The sequence below is a fragment of the Ctenocephalides felis genome, unplaced genomic scaffold, assembly GCF_003426905.1.
Source record: "Ctenocephalides felis isolate EL2017-DRISC unplaced genomic scaffold, ASM342690v1 CF-g0.4_SCAFFOLD_03570, whole genome shotgun sequence".
In the NCBI taxonomy this organism is placed as follows: Eukaryota; Metazoa; Arthropoda; class Insecta; order Siphonaptera; family Pulicidae; genus Ctenocephalides; species Ctenocephalides felis.
Genome location: NW_020539724.1, coordinates 15,567,880 through 15,587,975, shown reverse-complemented (window position 1 = coordinate 15,587,975; position 20,096 = coordinate 15,567,880). Strand labels below are relative to the sequence as shown.

General features: G+C 29.0%; 3 protein-coding genes across 3 annotated transcripts in view; 2 read left to right on the top strand and 1 right to left on the bottom strand.

Annotated features, from left to right (window-relative positions):
• Nucleotides 1-2,832, top strand: part of LOC113382731 — a 78,889-nt gene extending 76,057 nt beyond the window's left edge. The window contains exons 7-13 of the mRNA XM_026620960.1: nucleotides 325-376; nucleotides 515-638; nucleotides 759-945; nucleotides 1,054-1,227; nucleotides 1,373-1,443; nucleotides 1,518-1,691; nucleotides 1,834-2,832. Of these exons, the coding sequence (XP_026476745.1) occupies nucleotides 325-376; nucleotides 515-638; nucleotides 759-945; nucleotides 1,054-1,227; nucleotides 1,373-1,443; nucleotides 1,518-1,691; nucleotides 1,834-2,050 (999 nt within the window). The 3' untranslated portion in view covers nucleotides 2,051-2,832. The remainder of the gene's footprint in view (nucleotides 1-324; nucleotides 377-514; nucleotides 639-758; nucleotides 946-1,053; nucleotides 1,228-1,372; nucleotides 1,444-1,517; nucleotides 1,692-1,833) is intronic.
• A 2,584-nt stretch (nucleotides 2,833-5,416) lies between these two features.
• LOC113383438 (protein ABHD11-like) lies at nucleotides 5,417-8,858 on the top strand. Its single transcript, XM_026621703.1, has 5 exons — nucleotides 5,417-5,668; nucleotides 6,509-6,682; nucleotides 6,910-7,139; nucleotides 7,340-7,471; nucleotides 8,711-8,858. Exons 1-5 carry the CDS (start codon nucleotides 5,417-5,419, stop codon nucleotides 8,856-8,858), a joined length of 936 nt encoding a protein of 311 aa, XP_026477488.1.
• Nucleotides 8,859-9,548: 690 nt separating this feature from the next.
• On the bottom strand, nucleotides 9,549-17,452 carry LOC113383437 (phenoloxidase-activating factor 1-like). The gene is made up of 8 exons (XM_026621702.1): nucleotides 17,331-17,452; nucleotides 12,726-12,885; nucleotides 12,420-12,610; nucleotides 12,019-12,127; nucleotides 10,635-10,816; nucleotides 10,302-10,400; nucleotides 9,794-9,987; nucleotides 9,549-9,665 (listed from the first exon to the last, which is right to left on the bottom strand). The coding sequence occupies exons 1-8, from the start codon at nucleotides 17,416-17,418 to the stop codon at nucleotides 9,549-9,551; spliced, it is 1,140 nt and encodes a 379-aa protein (XP_026477487.1). The 5' UTR covers nucleotides 17,419-17,452.
• Nucleotides 17,453-20,096: the final 2,644 nt, after the last annotated feature.

The following is a 20,096-nucleotide window of genomic DNA, read 5'->3' as shown; positions in this document are numbered from 1 at the left end:
ACCTTTCTACAATTTCATCCAGTACAATTATTTTTTAACATCTTACTTTTCGTAGGATTTTATCTAGTTAATGATAGTCTTACATAAGTATCTAAGAACATTGATTTAATGAATTATGCTAATATATGCTAAAAATTCCCTAATATTTTCCTACATTTTTATTCTCCTCATATTATAAATGAACCAGAATCTGGTCTAAAAATTGTTACTAAATTAAATTATGTTTTCATTGTATATTGATGAAAAAAATATATTATTAGTAATTAATTAATTACCATATTTTCCAAATTCGATCAATCATTTACCATTTATCCTTTTCCCCAGGTTCGTGGTGGATTCATACCAGAATCACTAGGATGCATAAATGCTCCCATAGCTCCACAGCAACAAAGACACCGGTCAATTTCAGAACCAGGACCATCCAATGAACAGTTGCAACCGTTGCAAGGCACCAGCTCAGAAGCTGGACCATCCAACAGGTCACCAGGTGGGCCAAATGGTATCCAGCATTGGCAACATACTGTAAACATTTCGCAACTGCATCAGTCGCGATTGGGATTGCTGAGTCAGGCGTTTATGCTGATTATTATTGTTGGATTTTTGTTTTCTGAAACTGTTGGAGATATATGGAAGAAAAAGTGAGTAATAAAGCAGATATAGTTTGCATCAGGCAAAATGAACATGAAGTTGCAACTAAATTTTCATTTGTAACAAAGATTTGGTAAAAATGATTGTCTTCACATTTTTTTTATTTACAGAGTACCAGTGTATTCTCGCAATTGGCACGATATAGCATTTCGTTTGGTGGAGATCGGCGTAGCTTTATGGTTTCCCTGTGTCCTTTGGAATTGTATGGCTCCTGAGCAGTTGTGGATCCTAAACCCAAGACGACTTCTAAGTCGACAGGTCGATCCAGCAGAATTATCATCTAACAGAGGAGGATCCGTTGCCGAAAAAGGCGAGAAGGTAAACCTCAACATTGCAATTTTTTAGATGTCTTTTAAGATAATAGGTAAGAAATATATTATTATACTTAATATTTCTGTTCTGCAGGTCTCTACACCTGATGAAGACGAAGCTTTCTTGAACGGCGGAGGAGAAGACTGTTGGATTTGCTACGACAGAGATCGTCCAGACCCGCTAATTCGACCTTGCAAATGTTCAGGTGACGTTAGCTCAGTTCACCATGACTGCTTGCGCAGATGGCTGGTCGAAGCCAGCTCTAAGGTAAATGAAATAGTAAATAGGAAATAGTGATCATTATTTTGTGAACTACATTTTTTAGTTTATGCAACTAATCATTTGTAAATTATTGTTGAAATTAATATATTGTCCAATATAATTTTATTGAGTTAAATTACTTTTTCTTCAGAGCAATTCTTCAGCTGATAGTCTCAAATGCAAAGTGTGCGGACATCCGTATGAAGTGGAAAAGTCAGACAGGTAATTTTAAAAAATTGATTGCAAAATATACAATTTTTCTTTATTGTAATGATTTGTTTTTCATTAATTTGTAGATTGGACTGGGAACGCGGTTTTACGCCCCAGCATTGGGCTCAAACTTTATCTTTAGTTACTTTAATGTGTTTGGCTGCTGCCGGAGCTTGGGTTACTGTGCAATTATTTGAAGATCCTATAGTTCGAGTGTTAAGTGCAGGTTTTGCACTTATAATAATCTATGTTTGTGTTAGGTAAGTGAAGTAAATAAACAGAAAATTTTTTGTAAGTGCAATTTAAATTTATATTTTAAAATTTATTAATTTCCTTAACCTGGTATTCATTTCAGGCATTTTTATCCAGTATCATCAGTTCTTAATAAATGTTTAATTTCAGATTCCTTGGATTGAACACTGTCTCTGCTTATCAGCGAGCAAAGGTGTCCTCTCTCAATATAATTGCTTCAAAAGACACCAGTTTCGCCAGCCTGGACGACACTCAGAAATCTTTAAATATACAATCTATAAGTGAGACTGTTGCTGTTGACATTACATCTGGGAAATTAGGCCTGGAGCAAGGATTATCTCCTAATGTTTGTCCAAATTCAACATAAAAATATATATTTTAAAATATACCATGATTATTTAGTAGCTGGAGAGTTTGAGGTAAATTTTAATGATCAGTTCATTGTTTGAAATTAGTTTTGAACACAGACAAAAAAACAAGCAGTTTGTTGATATATTTGAATTCAAAACAAACTTGCAATTCTCGATTGCACATTAAATTCTGTTTTTTTTTCTGATCACGGATGAAGAGATTTAAAAATTTGGGTTTTGGGAGTGTTACAAAATTCGCTCTGAGAATATACCGCGCGAATTCTAAGTTGTTTACTCTAATTTATATAAATTATATTAGAATGCTAAGAATGAAAGCAGTCAATCCCTAAATATAAAATGAGAAATAGTTTAGTTTTAAAGGCAGCGTACTCAATATAATTATAATAAACAAAACAAATTTTATCTACAATACAAACCCGTAAACGAAAACTTTTATGTTGGATTTGGTATAATTTCTTTTGTGATATCGGAAATTAAAAATTTCGTATAGTATATTTAGACTAGCTCATTACAAATGCATCTGATTGTATATAAACTCATAACAAAATACTTCTTTTTAGTTTAGGTGTAGATCACATCCTTCCCTTATTATCTAAGATATAAACTGTAGTGAGAAAAACGTACTTATAAACTATATACAATAGTATAACTATGAATAGCGATAATTATTTCATTTTCGTAGAAGACAAAGATCAATAAGTTATTGCTCATTAAAATGCTTCAAGAAATGATCGAATATGAATATTAAAATCAGTATTTAAGCAATGATGGCCATCAGCCAGAGTATTAATTTGTGCCATTATTATTGAATATCGTATATTCTTAGATAATTGGTTTCAATGTGATAGAAATTAATAAATATCATATTCAAGTAATAGAAACATATAATTATATTTTAAATTTGATACTATATGAAACGTAATGTTGCAAAATATTACTATTTGTTCGTTACTATCGATTTAAGAATAGTCTGTAAATTACTCACATGTATTGAAAGCATTGCATTGAAATTACACATAGAAGAATATTTATAAAAAGACACGGTGTTTAGTTTTTTTTATATTGAAGATGAACGTTTTATTTTATGTTGATAAATTTTATTAAATATGAACATTGATGGCTTACCCTGTAGGTGCCAATATATCTAAGTTTTATGTAATCATAAGATTATCCTTTAGAAATAAGGTATATATCTCTCAACTAGTGTTTTTGTTGATATTTATTATATTCACTGTGTGTATTTTTTCTCATAGTAATTCATATTTTACTAACCATTTCTATGACTTGAACTGTTAAACGTGTTTATTTTTATATATCTAGTTTTGAAAATATTACTATATATTTGATATTATATATTGGATTGTAAATATTGTATGAATATTATTTAATAATGAGTAAAATTTAATTTTATCTAAAAAAATATATTTTCCTTCTATTTAATTCTTCATTGACTGATTAGATTTATCAACATGGTCAATGTTGATAATATAATAATAATATAATTATTTTATTACTATCGGAGATGAACAATTTTCTCCAGCTGTCTTGACAATGACATGATCTAAAATTGTTATATAATCAGTCAATGAAGTAATTTCTATCCTGATACACTTTCCTAATCTTTTCTATTTTTTATGATTTCTGCTTATTATAATTCTATGTATGTACCTTCCTTTTTAAGGGCTATATTTTTGGTGATTATTAAGACAGTGAAACAAATCTGAGTAATAGATTTTTTTTTAAATAATATCACTATATTTACAATATTGCTATTACACATTTTGCTGTAGCAGTAGTCTTGTTCACTACTAGAAGCTGTAATCCCATCCCAACAAAATCATCAAACAACTGATACTTATTTCAACAGATTAGAAATTGCAGCATATATTAGTAAGTGGGAGTTAAATCAAGAATCACAAGAAGAAATTATGTAATAAATTAATGAAAAATTTCATTCCAATGAAGTAATCTGAAGAAATGCGCTCCAGGAGGCTTAAAGAATGTTGCCTATACATTCATCTTGATGGATTATAATTTGCTGCACACTATCAGTTGGTGAAAATCAAATCATGAATCACAAGAAGAAATTAATGAAGAAATTATGTTTGCAAAATATAATCAATATCAAATATAATGAAGTCCAAGTTATAGAAAAAAGCTATTAAACTATAGCTATATAAGTGAATCACTCAATAGAGTGAATACTACTTAATTTATGATTTATCCAATTATTTATGTGTGCATTTATAAGTACAAGTATATTAAAACGCAATAGCTCTTAGCTAGGATATATTGTTTATTCCGATTATTGATTATAAATAAAACAATAAATAATATCTCCTCCTTGAAAGGAAAAAGCTTTGCAGGACAGTGCTTTGGACCTATTTCTATATATTCTCTTCACCAGTGACTTTGCAACATTACTACTATAATAGCAACATTGGCTGGCCATATTGCGATTCTTTCTACAAAAGTATCTGCAAACGTTGATCCATTGCTTCACGTAATCTGCAAAGCCATCTAGATGATATTGAAGACTAAGCAAAGAAGGTTATTGAGGACTTAACGGACAAAATCTAATAGTGCATCTAGTTTGTCAGTGAGTTTTATATGATTCAACAGTTCACATCACTTTCAGAAGCTTGAAGATTATTTGAATGCTACAATTGCACCACTTCCTGAAACACCAGATTCTAGAAAGCTTGGGAAGTAGATCACAATAAAAAATACAAACTCTACAAAATCATTAGAGAACAGATTCTAGAAAGCTGGAGAAGAAAATCCCAATAAATAATATTCAAGCCATTACTTTATCATTAGAGTTCTAAGCCGTATTGGTAAAACACTCATCGAAGAGACTATTATTCAAATTTTATCACAATAATTTCATGCATTTTATGTACAAAAAAAGAAATCATGATCAATTTTGATTTGTTTTAAGCAATTTTAATATGTGAAAGTGTGCTGCAATTTTTGAAAATACAAAGATGAAATTTTATGCAGTCCTGAATTTACAATTCTCTCACTCTGGTTTTACTATATACTGGAGAGTAGTATCTGTACATACTATGACCCTTGGCTGTAAGTAGTATGATGCAAATGTTTTTTATTGCTTGGATATACTATTGAAATTATTTCAAAATTTAATTATCAATACCTACTTTTTATCCTTATTTTTCAGTAGCCTCACACGAGACAGTAAATGGGAACATATCATAGAAACTAGACCTTATACTACATATAGTATAAGGTCTATGGAACAAATGTCTACCATAAGTATCAACTATCCAAACAAGTTTGAAAATCTACATTCTACTGTTTTATATTTTAAAAATATTTTTGATAATTGTCACTTTTTCACAATGATTTTTTCTAAAATTAAGAACATCAAACAAATCATTAGAAATGTTTGGTGTAAAGGCAATATTAGGTATCAATCGACGCAAAAACCAGCTCCTGGTGCAGTCATGCTGTCGCATAATACTCTGGAACCGAGAAGTTTGACGGAACCTCTTGGACCACCTTTGTTAATCCTGCACGGACTGATGGGTTCTAAGCAGAACTGGAGGCAAATTTCTAAGCAGATTCATAATGGGATGAATCATGCCAGAAAGGTAATATAAATAAAACATAAAGATAAAGGATTATTAATTGAAAATGAACCTTTAACATTTAATTTTGGATATAATTCAATTATGTAAAAAAAAATGATAGGTTTGAGAATGTTTTAACTCCCCGAAAGAGGTTTATGTTTTTCCTGGCAAATTTTCTTGACGTTTCAAGTCATTCTGAATTCTAAATTTAAATCTAAATTTAGAAAAACAATGTGTATGTATGTAAGCAAAACATCAATTGACCTTTCGTCGACAAACGGCTGTACCGATTTCAAAAATATAAGCCATTTTTTTAAACAAAGTTTTGGCCGTTTTATTTTTATCAAATATTCAAAGATCCACGGATTTGATAAAATTCGATTACAATTGCGTAGATTAGTTTCGTGTGACGGTCAGCTGAGCAGTTTCTTTGTAATTGGTAGATAAAAGCAGAATTGTTCGTCGACGTTTGAACCGAAATTCCTGAACCAGCTTTTAGAAATTCTAGTTCATGATCTAAACAAACATCCACAAATATTACAGGCCTTGCAAATAGTGGTTTAATTATAAAGATTGTTAAATATATATTAAATTTGTTAAATAATTAATTTTTACTGATTAATTCGATTTTGTTTTTTTAAACATATCAGGAAGTTTTTGTAACTTGTCTTACATCTAGTTTAAATTCATATAATCTGTGCTCCTGATATCATTAAACAAATGATCAAGATCTTTAATTATTTTGAAATATCTGCTAAATTATAATTGTTTTTTTTTTTTTGTCTTTGATGATAATCAACTAGCTTGCATATATTTTTATAGAACCAATTATCTTTTACTAATTATGATTTTATATTTCAGATCATCCTTCTGGACAACAGAAATCATGGTATGTCGCCTAGAACAACTCATCACAGTCAAAAGTTGATGGTAGAAGATGTCTATCAGATGATTAGGATATTGCAATTGAATAAACCTGTGTTATTAGGTCACAGTTTAGGAGGAAGCACCATGATGTTCTTAGCTCTACTATATGTAAGTAAAATTATCACTGTATTTAGCAACTGAAAATTTCTTAAATATAATTTCCAATATTTCTTTTAATAAATTCAAACAAAAATGATTACAAAGATTATCCTGCTATAACAAAGTATTCCCAAACTCAAATAGCATTGAATACTAAATTTGATGACGAATATCCATCAAATTTTATATTTCCCAATTTCCAACAAATACTGCTTTTCATATTCCCTTCATTCCAGCCGGAATTGGTGTCTGGTTTGATCGTGGTTGAAATTTCACCACGAACTCACATCTTACCTCAAAGACTGATGCACCAGATTTTACCAATTCTAAAAAATTCTAAACTTGAGGCGACCGAGAAAAATCTGCAGAAGGTCAAACGGAGAGTTTATGAAGAGTTGGCCAGCAAAATAAAAGACAAACCGACTCTGGATTTTCTGATGCAGAATTTATATAAAGATGATGATGGGTGAGAAATAATATTTAAATAAAACATTTATCTTCGAATTGAATTATCTAATTTACTTTATAAATTGTAATATTCTCATGGTAACAAGCTTTATACAACATCATGTTAAAAGTTGTTTCTTAAATTGACTTTTTGATTTTGCTGAATTTTACAGACATTAAGTCAATGTTAATATTCTTTAATTATTATTTTTATTACAGGAAAATTAAATGGAGATTAAATTTAGAAACTCTTGGACAATCAAAGGTTGAAAAGTTTCCACATAAAGCCTTTCAATTGCAATATCCAGGTCCTTGCTTGTTTCTAGGTGGGCAGAGATCGGAATTTTTGAAGTAAGTGGAAAAAATATATGATAAATATAAAGGCACTTTGCAATTTCTGTTTTATAACTCATTTTAAAATACTTTGCAATAAAAAAGATCGAAATTTTTAATATAGCTTTTCTGAATTAACAAGTTTTTTCCCTCTATCATTAGTGTGATTTTATTAAAAATTCAAATAAAACAGTAAAACCATATCAAAATGGTTCAAATGAATTGCAAAGTGCGTCTATTAAATTATAAAAAAATCACACTTACAGAAATGTTTTTACAAAAATGAATTATTTTTGTGTATACGATATTAAACGATTTTTCTTATGAATAACAATCTTGAACGTATTAGGGATGGTACATTATAAATTTTAAAATTGCTCGTAACTAATAATTGAATGGCAGGCTTTCTGCATTATCACCAGAAAAATGTTTTAAAATTGATCAGATTTTATTCTTGGTATTTAGTTTTTACCCTGTGAACTTAACAAGTTATTGGGCTAAATTCCTGAATAGAACATGAATTCCTGAAGAGAGTTTGCAAATTGCTTTATTACTTAATTGTAGAAATCGCAAAGTTGACAATCGCTTTTGGCTATAATTTGGTGAAAGATTTCGATTGCACGAGATTCTACTGAAATTTATTGAAAAATCATCGTCCAGTTAATGTTGATTTCAAAGGAATTCTCTATTTTTACTCTTGCCACCAACCATCGAAATTAAATAACGCAGTCGAAAGGAAAAGCGGCCTAAATTGACAAATCGAAATGGTTATTCATTCTATTATTATCATTACTTATTTTTGTTCACTGGGCAAAAATTATTGGTGCTTGATGGAAATGTTTTGCCATATCCACCATATAGTTCTAACTTTGCACCTTCTGGTCACTTTTTGTTTCGATCTTCATAAAACTCTTGTAATGGTAAACAATGTTCAAGTTTTTCAACCAAGAAGATGACAAAAGGTCATTGATCGAAATGGAGAATACATTAGGGAGCAAGTTATTAAGTTCCATGAAAATTTTGTTTTTTTTTATTTCCTATAAAAAATCCGCACTTACTTAGTTGACAACCTAATAGTAATAACTTAAACATTAAGGGAATATCAAATAAGCCAAATTCGAAATAATTGGCAAAACCCAGAGGTGGACAAATACTAATAAAAATGTATAAATTATTATTAAGTTGTAGCTCAATTTCTAAATAGTTTATGTAATTATACCTAAAGAACACTCTGTTAAATCTGTGTTTTTCTATTAGAGAATCGGACTTACCTGATATCAGAAAAATGTTTCCTCGGGCGGAAATGCAGATCTTACAGAGCGCCAGTCATTTGCTTCTGGTCGAAAATCCGAAAGAATTCGTGAATGTCATTACACAATTTCTGAACGAAACTTTGAGTAATTAATCGGCATCTTTTAAAAACAACATAATAGTCATGATTAAAATAAAAATTCGTAATAACCTTATAACTGACTGCTAGCGATGCAGTTTTTGTATGTATAAATATGGTTTGTACTTATAATAAGTATACACTAGAAATAAATAGATGTTTTGAGAGCGTTTTTAAATTAATGAAAATCTTATAATTGCAATTACTGAATATCGAAATCGAAAAATATAAAAACAAAAAAAAATATTTATTTAATTTACTTTATTAAATTAATCCGCAAATTAAAAATCCACACATATTTGTAACTAAAATAAAACTTGTATTAAAATTAAAAGTGAACACCGCCGATGCAATCACACCAGTCTTTTTCCATAGCTATTTTTGATTATTGTTAAAATGAAGTAGATGTTAAAACTATTTTTATGGATTGTGAAGAACGTTGATGTTAATAACGAAAGCAGTTTTGTTAATAATAAAAAAAAACTTTATTCTACTTCTTACAACTAATTAACCAATTAATCTTACAATTTTAATCTTATCACACATATATGTATAAACTTCGACTGTTTTTGTTTTGCACTTGAGAAATAGTGGAAACACACTTTGTACTAACTATAAGTATTATGTGCTACAGATATAATACTTCAATAATATGCTAATTTATCTTATCTTTGGAAATTCATATAAAAAATTGTAAAATTCATATTATGTGTCGATGGGCATATTATCTCTTATCCACTTTGCATAATAAGCGATTCTTGTATAAACGCTTGCAACTCCTGCAGCACCACATTTGTCGGAACCGAACGACATCATGCCAACCTGGTGAAAAGTAAAATTCATTTTTGCGATAAAACATTTATATTTTATTATGTTCCGAAGCACCATCTGGATTCAATTTTTATTGTGAGCAAATTTAATTATTAAATGTTTTAAAGCTATCTTTTAACCTGTACAAATCGTTGACCGCGCCTTAAGACCAGTGGAGCGCCTCCGAATCCTTGGCAGGCGTCGCCTCCTGGTTCTCCGCCTGCACATAACCAGGCTCCTCTTGTGGGCATCACCACGTGTCCAGAATATAGTCGATTACAACGTTCGTTTTCGATTATTGGTACAGCTAAATTTTGTTGCTGGGATGGGTGAACTAAAGGAAAGGATTTTTTTTATTACTTTTATTTTATTTTCAATAGAAATCATAATACACAATATGAGCTGTCAATGTCAATATTTGTCTCTCCAACCAGTGATTCACCATTCAACTCAATTCTCCAAAAAATCAGTAAAGTTAATATGAAATATTTTATGAGCTTGTCTTATGGATTATGGTTTAAATATTCGGATGCAATAGTATTTATTATACGTATATGGTTTAAACCAAATTGTTTTTTCTAGTTTAGTTTATTTGCAAAATATGAAATAATGATAACAATAGTTGATTGTGCAAATATTGTATATTACCTGCTGGAACTGCCATTTTACCCCAACCTACAAGTAATGCTCGAATATTCACAAGATCTGTTGTCATATCATCGTAGAGACAGATTGATTGCGCCGTCACTGAAATAATATGAATATTTATTAATATACTCAATATAAATGATAAAACAGATTGAAAATAACTTTTTTCAATGATGTTCATGCTATTTTTGGAATGATCACTGTCAGGCATATGTTGGATAAAGAAAATCTTATTGCTCAAAGGACATGTGCGATTTTTCATTGATAAAGAATGTGCAAAGTTCATTTTCTGTGCTCAGTATTATTATTCCAAAATGTTACTAAAATCGTTACCAGAATAATTTAGCGGTGTCCTCAGCACCAGCAGTGCCACATCGTGGGAGTAGATTCCTTTTTGGTATCCTGGATGGACAATGATATGCGAAACAGCGTGATTTATTGCTCTTCTGGCACAGAAGGCATTTGCACAATCTGGATCTGTCGCCGTGTCCCAATCTCCAATTTTAACAGAAGTCCTGTAATAATAACATAAGATTTCAATTCCATGGATGCAAATTAGTCCAGCAAACCTTAATGATAACATGAGCTCTAGTAATTACAAAATGACCATAAAGCAGAGAGTCCTTTAACAAAATGGTAATAAGGCAGAGAGTTCTTTAACAAAATGGCAATAAGGCATAGAGTCCTTCAACAAAATGACAATAAGGCAGAGAGTCCTTTAACAAAATGGAAATAAGGCAGAGAGTCCTTGAACGAAATGGCAATAAGGCAGAAAGTCCTTTAACAAAATTTTAAGTTCTTCCGTAAGGATGCGGAAAAGAACCTAAGGCTTTCGAAAAGATATATCAAACTTGGAACCTACTGGTTGGAAATCCAAAGTTCAACCATAAGGATGCTGAAAAAAATCTCAGGCTTTCCAAAAGATATATCGATCTTGGAACCTACTGGTTGGAAATCCAAAGTTCTACCATGAGGATGCGGAAAAAATCTCAGGCTTTCCAAAAGATATATCGAACTTGGTACCTATTGGTTGGAAATCCAAAGTTCTACCATAAAATCTCGGAAAAAAATCTCAGGCTTTCCAAAAGATATATCGAACTTGGAACCTACTGGTTGGAAATCCAAGTTCTATCATAAGGATGCGGAAAAAATCTCAGACTTTTCAAAAGATATATCGAACTTGATACCTACTTGTTGGAAATCCAAAATTCTACCATAAATATGCGGAAAAAATCTCAAGCTTTCCAAGAGATATATCGAACTTGGAACCTACTGGTTGGAAATCCAAAGTTGTACCATAAGGATGCGGAAAAGAATTTCAGGCTTTCCAAAAGATATATGGAACTTGTAACCTTTAAGTTGGAAATCCAAAGTTCTACCATAAGGATACGGAAAACAAATCTTAGGCTTTCCAAAAGATATATCGAACTTGGAACCTACTGGTTGGAAATCCAAAGTTCTATCATAAGGATGCGCAAAAAAATCTGATGTCTGATTTAAAAGATCAACTGCACCCACTTGCAGAACACAACCATCACAACAAACATTGTTTCGCTTGTCGATTATCAAATTACATAATAAATCATCAATATCAACAGAAAGTGATTATCTTCATCGTATTTAGTAGCTTCTACAAATGCCATTGGTCAACAATATTTCCTTAATAATCAATGTAACATGAATGTAACTAATAATTATAATTAATAGGCCGACTTACAGCTTGTGTCCGTCCGCTTTCGCCAGCGCGCAGTGTGCCGCCGTCAGTATGACTCGTTTCGAGAGAATTGACCCGGTGCAAGGGTATAATGTGTTTCCAGTTTGGACGTCTGCCAATAATAATAAATAAAAAGTTTAAATAAATGTTGACATCTGATGTGTGCTGCAGAGAGTAATAAATAACTAGATAAATAAATTGCGTCAGGATTTAATGTGGGAACTAGAAGTTGATTTATGGTTTGTGGGGAACGCCTTTGATTGATTGGGATTGGGACTAGCGCTGTCTAATTCACTTTTAGATAGATTAAAAATCGTCTTCTAGATGATGCATTGTGGAAGTTAAGATAAAGATGGAGATTTTAAGAAATATAGATTTTAAGAACTGGGGATATAACTGTTTACTTTTAAATCCAATTCTTGCAACAAACGGAAAAGCTCCTAAGCCATTATATTGAGGTCCATAAATTAAACTCTTTCCACAATCCACTTCTGATTCTATAATTGGTGTATCGGCCTGAGGTTTTGTGCTTGGTCCAGGCTTTATTGGACAACACACCAGGGGATGCTGGCCTATGTTTCCACAGAACATTGAACTAGAAATAGATAAAAGAATCACTTGGTGTCAAATTTGGACATAATAGAAACCAATTTTTGTTAATTGTGTCAATAACTAATGTTGTAAATTATTAAATTAATTATTCAAATTACCTGTCTCCTTTTAAACAAGCGTTGGCCACGATTCCTGCAACTTTTGGACATTCTTCTATTCGGGAGCAAACTCCACCTAAGGGACAAGTGCCACTTGCTCTTGATTGCATCCAACCATCGTTGTATTGTTGATCAGTCGAATCATCAATTAATATTGATTCTGAAACAATAATTATTTCCTGAAACCTACTAGTTTAGTTAACTATTATCATCTAAAGCTAAACCATTTCTCTGTATGAAATATATAATGTGAGCCAAAAATAATAACTACAGCCAAAAATAATAACACAACTAACTCCCCCAAGTTTAAGTTAAACTATGAACAAAAATTTTGAGGGCCTAACATATGAATTTTATACAGGGTGTCCCAGGACTCAACGTGAATCTGTAAAGGGTTGATAGTATTGATAAAAACTATGACGATAAAAATTATAAAAATAATTTATTTCACATAGTTCGGAAACACTTCATGTCTGAAATTGTGTGTCTGAAAAATGTATTCCATGTGAGTTGGAAATTTTCCAAGTATATTTCATAATTATAAATTCTTTTCAGTAAAGTACATGAACCCTAAACTATTTTATTCGATTACATTCAAAGAGAAAGTATCACATCTATTCATGAATTTCTATGGAACGTTATTTAATTGTCAAATTACAAGTGAAATTGACGTTGACATGAAAGTTTTATTAGATAGTTTCCGGAACCGAAAAAAGAAAATTAAATTTACAGTTGGGAATAAATATAATAAAGGAATAAATTTTATTCAATATTTTTATTCTTACTTCAAAGAATAGGATATTAATACTTGAATTTTTACAAGTTTTTAGGAGTTTATTTGAAGATTTATAATAAAAATGCGTTATTGATTTTAGATTTTTATTTTTTAAGTATTGTTTGTACCATATTACAATGCTGATTGAATGTGCTTGCCAACGCATTTTATTGCATTTTTTTTTTAAAACAGGGTCTTTTGAATTCGACCAATTTTGAAAGGTTTAAGGTCACAGTTTAATTAATAGTCCTAATTCTAGAAAATTTGTGGTCATTGTATTATTATTTTTGACAGTGGTCCTAGAAATGTTATTCATGGTTACAGTTCCAAAGTTTAAATGACAAAAATAGTAAAAATTAAACACAATAATCAAAAACTGGTAACAGCTTCTTCAAAGCTCTAGATTGCACCTAAAAGCTCATAATTTTCAAACTAGATGATTTTTTTCTAATTTTTGTCATGACGTGTACGATCAATACTATCACTCCGTTTTGACTTGACGTTGAGTTCTGGGACACCTCGTATATATATAAAAAGCAAAATTTCGTTTAATGCAAAGGAGGTTTAAAAGGATAAATACAGATTCAGCAAATTTTCTGAGGTCACCATTCTTTTACTTATTGAAAATAATAGGATTTTTGGTATTAAAAGTATTGTTTAAATTAATGACATGTTCCGAAATCATAGTCTTATACTGATTTGGATTTTTTTATTACAATTTTGAATTAATTTCTCTTATAAATATATTGAGATATTTATATATATATATATATATATATATATATATATATATATATGTATATATAGTATGCATTTATTTTATTGTATATGCATACATATCATTTATAATGATATGAAAAATGGCATAAGTATTGCTCTGCAAATTATTATTTCTGATCCATTATATGATAAATTATCAAATCAGTTCACCTTGTTCATTGTATAGATATGAATGAAAAATATCACAAAGGTTCGATTGGCCTCGAAAAGTTATTGTTAAATAAAATTAGATGCCGTTATGAAAGTTCATTATTAAATTGCTCATATCGGAATAATTACAGAATTATGAGACTAGTGCAAATATCGCGAAAAACCCATGTGGTCATTGTAATTAATAATAAATTAATTCTGTGTTTGAGTTGGAAAAATTGTTGCTAAAGATACACGAGCGATCGAAATATGTAATGGTTTTCATAAAACCAGGATAGATTAAATAATCAATTAATTTCATTGACTGAGTCGATGCCACTTATACCTAGTTGATATAATAATTTTGTTTACATTTATGCTTTTAGGTGACCATTTGTATTTTCGCGTTTGTCATATAATTATCATTCATGAATTCTATCTATTTAGGTGATCAACGCGAATTTTTGGATGAGTTTTCACTTTTACTTTTTTATTGTCATACAAAAATAGATTTTAGATATCATTACCTATTTTCACTAGATGCTCCACAAAGATTTGATTATTGTTATTAAAATTAACAATTATTACGCAATATCATAGAATTCGCTCAGCGAATTTTTAATGAACTCATTCAACCGCATTTTGTGTATAAATAATCTAAATTTTGGAAATGTTTCAATGTGGATTATATTTTGGAATAGGAAATTGACTTGTTTGTGATTATAAACAATAGCATTATGATTTATCCATTTTTCCTAGTTTTGATTCAGTAATATTTTAGGATATTCATTTATATCATGAACTATATCGCTATTGTAGGTTTTATTCAAAACGCGAAGAAAAACTTTCTAAATGCTTGAATTCCCAACTCTGCTGATCTCTCTTATGAAATACTAGATCAAGGTTATGTGCCGTATTATCTTTGTACCCATGAAATTTATTTTTTGCGATTCTGGATATTTGGCGTGGATGATAAATTTTATATTTTTCTGCTAACTATGAAAAAAGCGTCTTGGCCGATCTTCGTGCGAAAGTAATCAATGAATTACATGGTAATGCTTCTACATCTTTAAAATCGGTTCTGCCCTTTTTTTGAAAACAATGACCAAAGGTACAGAAATCGTGTTTTTCATAAGATATTCAAAATAAATAAATAGTTATTTTAACTCTTATGATAAATATTTTCTCCGAAATACCAGATCAAGGTTATATACAGTGTTATCTCTATGAAAAATGTACCCATGCAATTTATATTTTGCATTGATTGAATAATGTAGCTATTATTTCATAAAATCCCTTTAAAATTAAAAATAAGACTTTGGATTTGTTTGCGCCCTGGCCGTCCCATTTCACCCCGCCTATGGGGTAAAAAGAACCATATGACATTTTTTTGAAAAACAGCAAAAAATCACATTTCTAGAATGATGAATTCGCTTTGAGTTTTACTGGATATAGTCCGATAATAATTTGTTTGATATGTGTTATTTGTTGTGACATAATTGGTTTGGTTTTCACAATATAATTGTTTAAAGTCAAGTTGGACCTTTGTGCCCCGCCCTACCCTGTATATTTAAGTGATCTTTCTGGATAACTATTATTATTTATGATTTTTAAATTACTGAAAAATACAGTTCTCCAAAAAATTATTTATTTATTTTACAATTATTTTATTCAACGCTTGGAAGATGAGGGATGTCCTCTTTTTTAGGAACTGTTCATAATATAAATAAAAAAATATACATTTATGCATTTATTTAATTATTTAAAATAGAAAGAATTCACATTTTACCTTTAAAATTCAATTTTTTTAGATGAAACTTGAGGGTTTGAATACGTTTTTTTATTTATCAATAGTTCCCATATCTCAGGGAAGGTTCAATAAAATAATTGAAAAATTAAATACATAATTTTTTTTAAGAAACTTTTAGTTTAGAAATTTAAAAATCATATATAATAATAGTTATCGAGAAAAAGATAACTAATATTATTTATGATTTTTAAACTTCTAACTAAAAGTTTCTTCAAAAATTATTTATTTAAATTTTCAATTATTTTATTCAACGTTTGGATCATAAGAAATGTCCCAGGAAACGTTGATTAAAATAATTAAATTAATTTAAGAAAAACTAAACAAATAATTTTCTGGAGAAACTTTTAGTTTAGAAATTTAAAAATCATAAATAATAATAGTTATCTATAAAAATCATATAATATATGTGTGTGTATAAATGAGTTATTTCTAATGATAGGACGTTATAAGAGAAAAAGAAAGAAAGCATTTAATAGAAATTAAAAAAATATGAAAAGATCAATATTTATACATATTTTTATACTTATATACGTATATATATTAGAGTGGTTCTTATTATGGATATTTCCGATTTTTTTGCTCCCAGGGGCTCAAATGCTTCCAAATTCATAAAAAAATTCTGAAACTTTTAGCTCTGAAGATTAACTTTAAGATAGTCCGCAGTCCAACTAAAGTTTCTTGGTTCTTCTTCCTGAGTAAATACTAATTTCATGAAATATATCAAGTTTTTGTTGCAATTTTTTATTTATGATCAAAATAAGCAAATACAATTTTATTCTCAAAATTTTGATTTACTTGTCGCTAAGTTATAAAATTATAAAAAACAAATGGAATTTTACCCATGTTATTTTCATAAGAGTGCTATTTTCATCTTAAAGTTAATATTCGGAGCTAAAACTTTCAGAGAATTTTTTTTATCAATTTAGAAGCATTTGAACCAATGGGAGTAAAAAAAATTGAAAATATTCATAAAGGACCACCCTAAATATATATATATGTCATATATTTTGTACTAATTAATACTTTCAGTATGTATATATAATTGAGATGTTTATAGATAATCAATCATCAAATTGTAATAAAACTTGTCCAAAACTTGAATTAATCTCACCCAAGTATCTATCTTCAAAATTCTGGCAATATCCAATTTCGTAAAAAATCGTTTGCACCACAAAAGCTAAAACTATTACCGGAGTCATCCTTTTAAATATGATAACGCGCGCGCTTTTCAAACACGACTGATCCGGCTGCGTCAAAATGATAAATTATGATTTAGATGACAAAGGACGGTCAGTACGAATTTACATGACTGCAAAAATAATAACAAAGTTGAATAGAGAACTAATATGTCAACGTTTAGGACAGGTGCGTCCAACCTTCTGTTATAGATATAGAGATTAACAGAGACTTTTTGGTATTAGCCCGAAAAAAATATAAAATTATCTTCAAAGTAGCACAGCATATTATCCTGATGGTTACTGGTTGATTATATGAATATGCTCCATGAAGTATTGATTAAATATGGATTAATTTCTCAAAAAAAATTCATGTTTTCGTCAGAAAATCCGATTAGTTAATTTCAAGCTTTCTCGACGTTTCAAGTCATTCTGAATCGTTTGATAATATTGGAAAAGGTATATATGTTTCTGAGCTAAAATTGGACCTTTTATCAACATTGTCCCATAAATGGCCGCACCATCTGATGAAACTCGATAAGAACTCGTGTGGAATGGTTTTGTGCAACAATCGTCCGGGCCGTTTTTTTATAATTAGCACATAAGTGGAAAATTACTCGTGAATGGCCGTGCCATTTGTTGATTTTTTTGACGATTTTGATTAAACTTCAGGAATATCTTGAAATATTAGGTGGACCTGCAAAAAGTAGTTTGATTACAAAAATCCGTTAAAGTTTAGAATAATGTCAAAATATCAAAATTCTCACAATTTTTAACAATTTTACATGATGCTAATTGCTAATTCTTAATCATTATTGATAAAATCGATTATTTGCACAGATTGTTTTGCTACTTGCGTATTGCATAGTTATTTATGTATGTATAATAATAATAAGTATTAAATCGTTAACAATAATCCAAAGTAATAGTTCTTTTATTGAAAGAAGTCTTCTAACTTGCTTGTAGGTAATTCAACTTATAAATTTTGTAAACTACACTTTCGTAATAATTTTTGGGATCGTAACTTGGGTTTTTATGAAAAAATCTAACCCGGGGCATAAAGTATCTTATGGTTTAGACAATTTCATTTTATACTCAACTGATATTATAATTACAAATTAATATGCAATACCATGTGTTTTATATTCATTTTATATAATTAGAAAATTTTTGGTTTATTTTCGAAAATAGTATTTTGAAAAGAACTGTACGCCTGGATTTTTTCGAATTTTAACTCTTATTTTTGGGTCAATGCACGGGACATCAGCATTCATTTTAGAGGTACCGTTTCTTCAGCAAAGTATCTTATTTTGACCCCTAGTATCCAAAAATCCTATGTGCTCAAGCGACTTTCTTTGACCCATACAAATCGATCCGCTATATATATATATATATATATATATATATATATATATATATATATATTAATTTATTATTGCTATTATTTATGAATTAAGTTGCGGAGCTAATTGGTTGCCTTCCTCTGGTTCCGATGTATATGACCGGAAAAGAATATTGCTATTATATTATGATTGCTATATGAAAGAATTGATGATTATAAATATTCACAATCGTTACGAATCTTTTTTGTTGATTCATTATCGATAAAAAAACATATATGTTCATTCTATTCGTTTTATGATCATATGCAAAGAGGTGTAGTCTAGTGCACAATAATAAAAAAAAATTATATACAAAACAACGGATTTGAATTGATAAATTAATTTAAGCAAATGCATAGATTTTATCTAAAGCTTGTTTATTTTATTTATACCAAGATTACTTACTTGTGGTATAAAATATTGTGTTTTTCCTTATTTTCTTATTATTTGTTAATGACTATGCATTAATAATTATATATTTTATAATCCTTTTTAATCATAACTGCGTATATAAATATTTATAATTTTATTCCACTAGATTATTTATTGAATAAATTTTCCTAACACAAGTTATAAGTTTTTATTACTTAACGCGTTAAAAATATCATTAAATATTACACTGATTCTCAACATATATTTTGAATAATAAATTTATTTAATAAAAAAAAAAAAGTTAATAAAAAATATATAGTTAATAAATAAACTGTATAAAAATAAATATGAATGTGTATCTGTAAATAATTACACACATATATGGTTGTAGGTACATTTAAATTGGAATATAATTATTTTAAATTATTTAATAAAAAAAAATAAACAAAAATAAACAAAAATCATTAAAAAATATTAAAGTCACGAAAGTCAAGAATAAAAACTTTTTTGTTATACTATTATTTAATATATTATTTATATGCAAATAATAGTATAAGCAAATATTTTTATAACGATTCTTGTAATAATTTTCATTAATTACATATTAAATATTAGATTATAATCAGTAATATTGAGAAATACTTAATATATTTGTTACTGCCATCCAATTAGAATGCTTAAGTGAATCTCAATCTAGAACACTTTCTGCATTTTAATTAGTTAATACTTAAATATTCTTAGTTGTTATTCATGTAAGTTAAATTAATTCTTAATTGGTTTAAAAATTACTCAAGAAGATGATAAATTCAAATGATTTTACTCAATTAATGCTATTCAATTTTTTATAATAATTCCAGATTTATATACTACCATCTTTTAACTTAGTTGTGGCTTCAAAAATAAATTAATATCATAAATATAATTTACTAAATATTAATTAACTGGCAA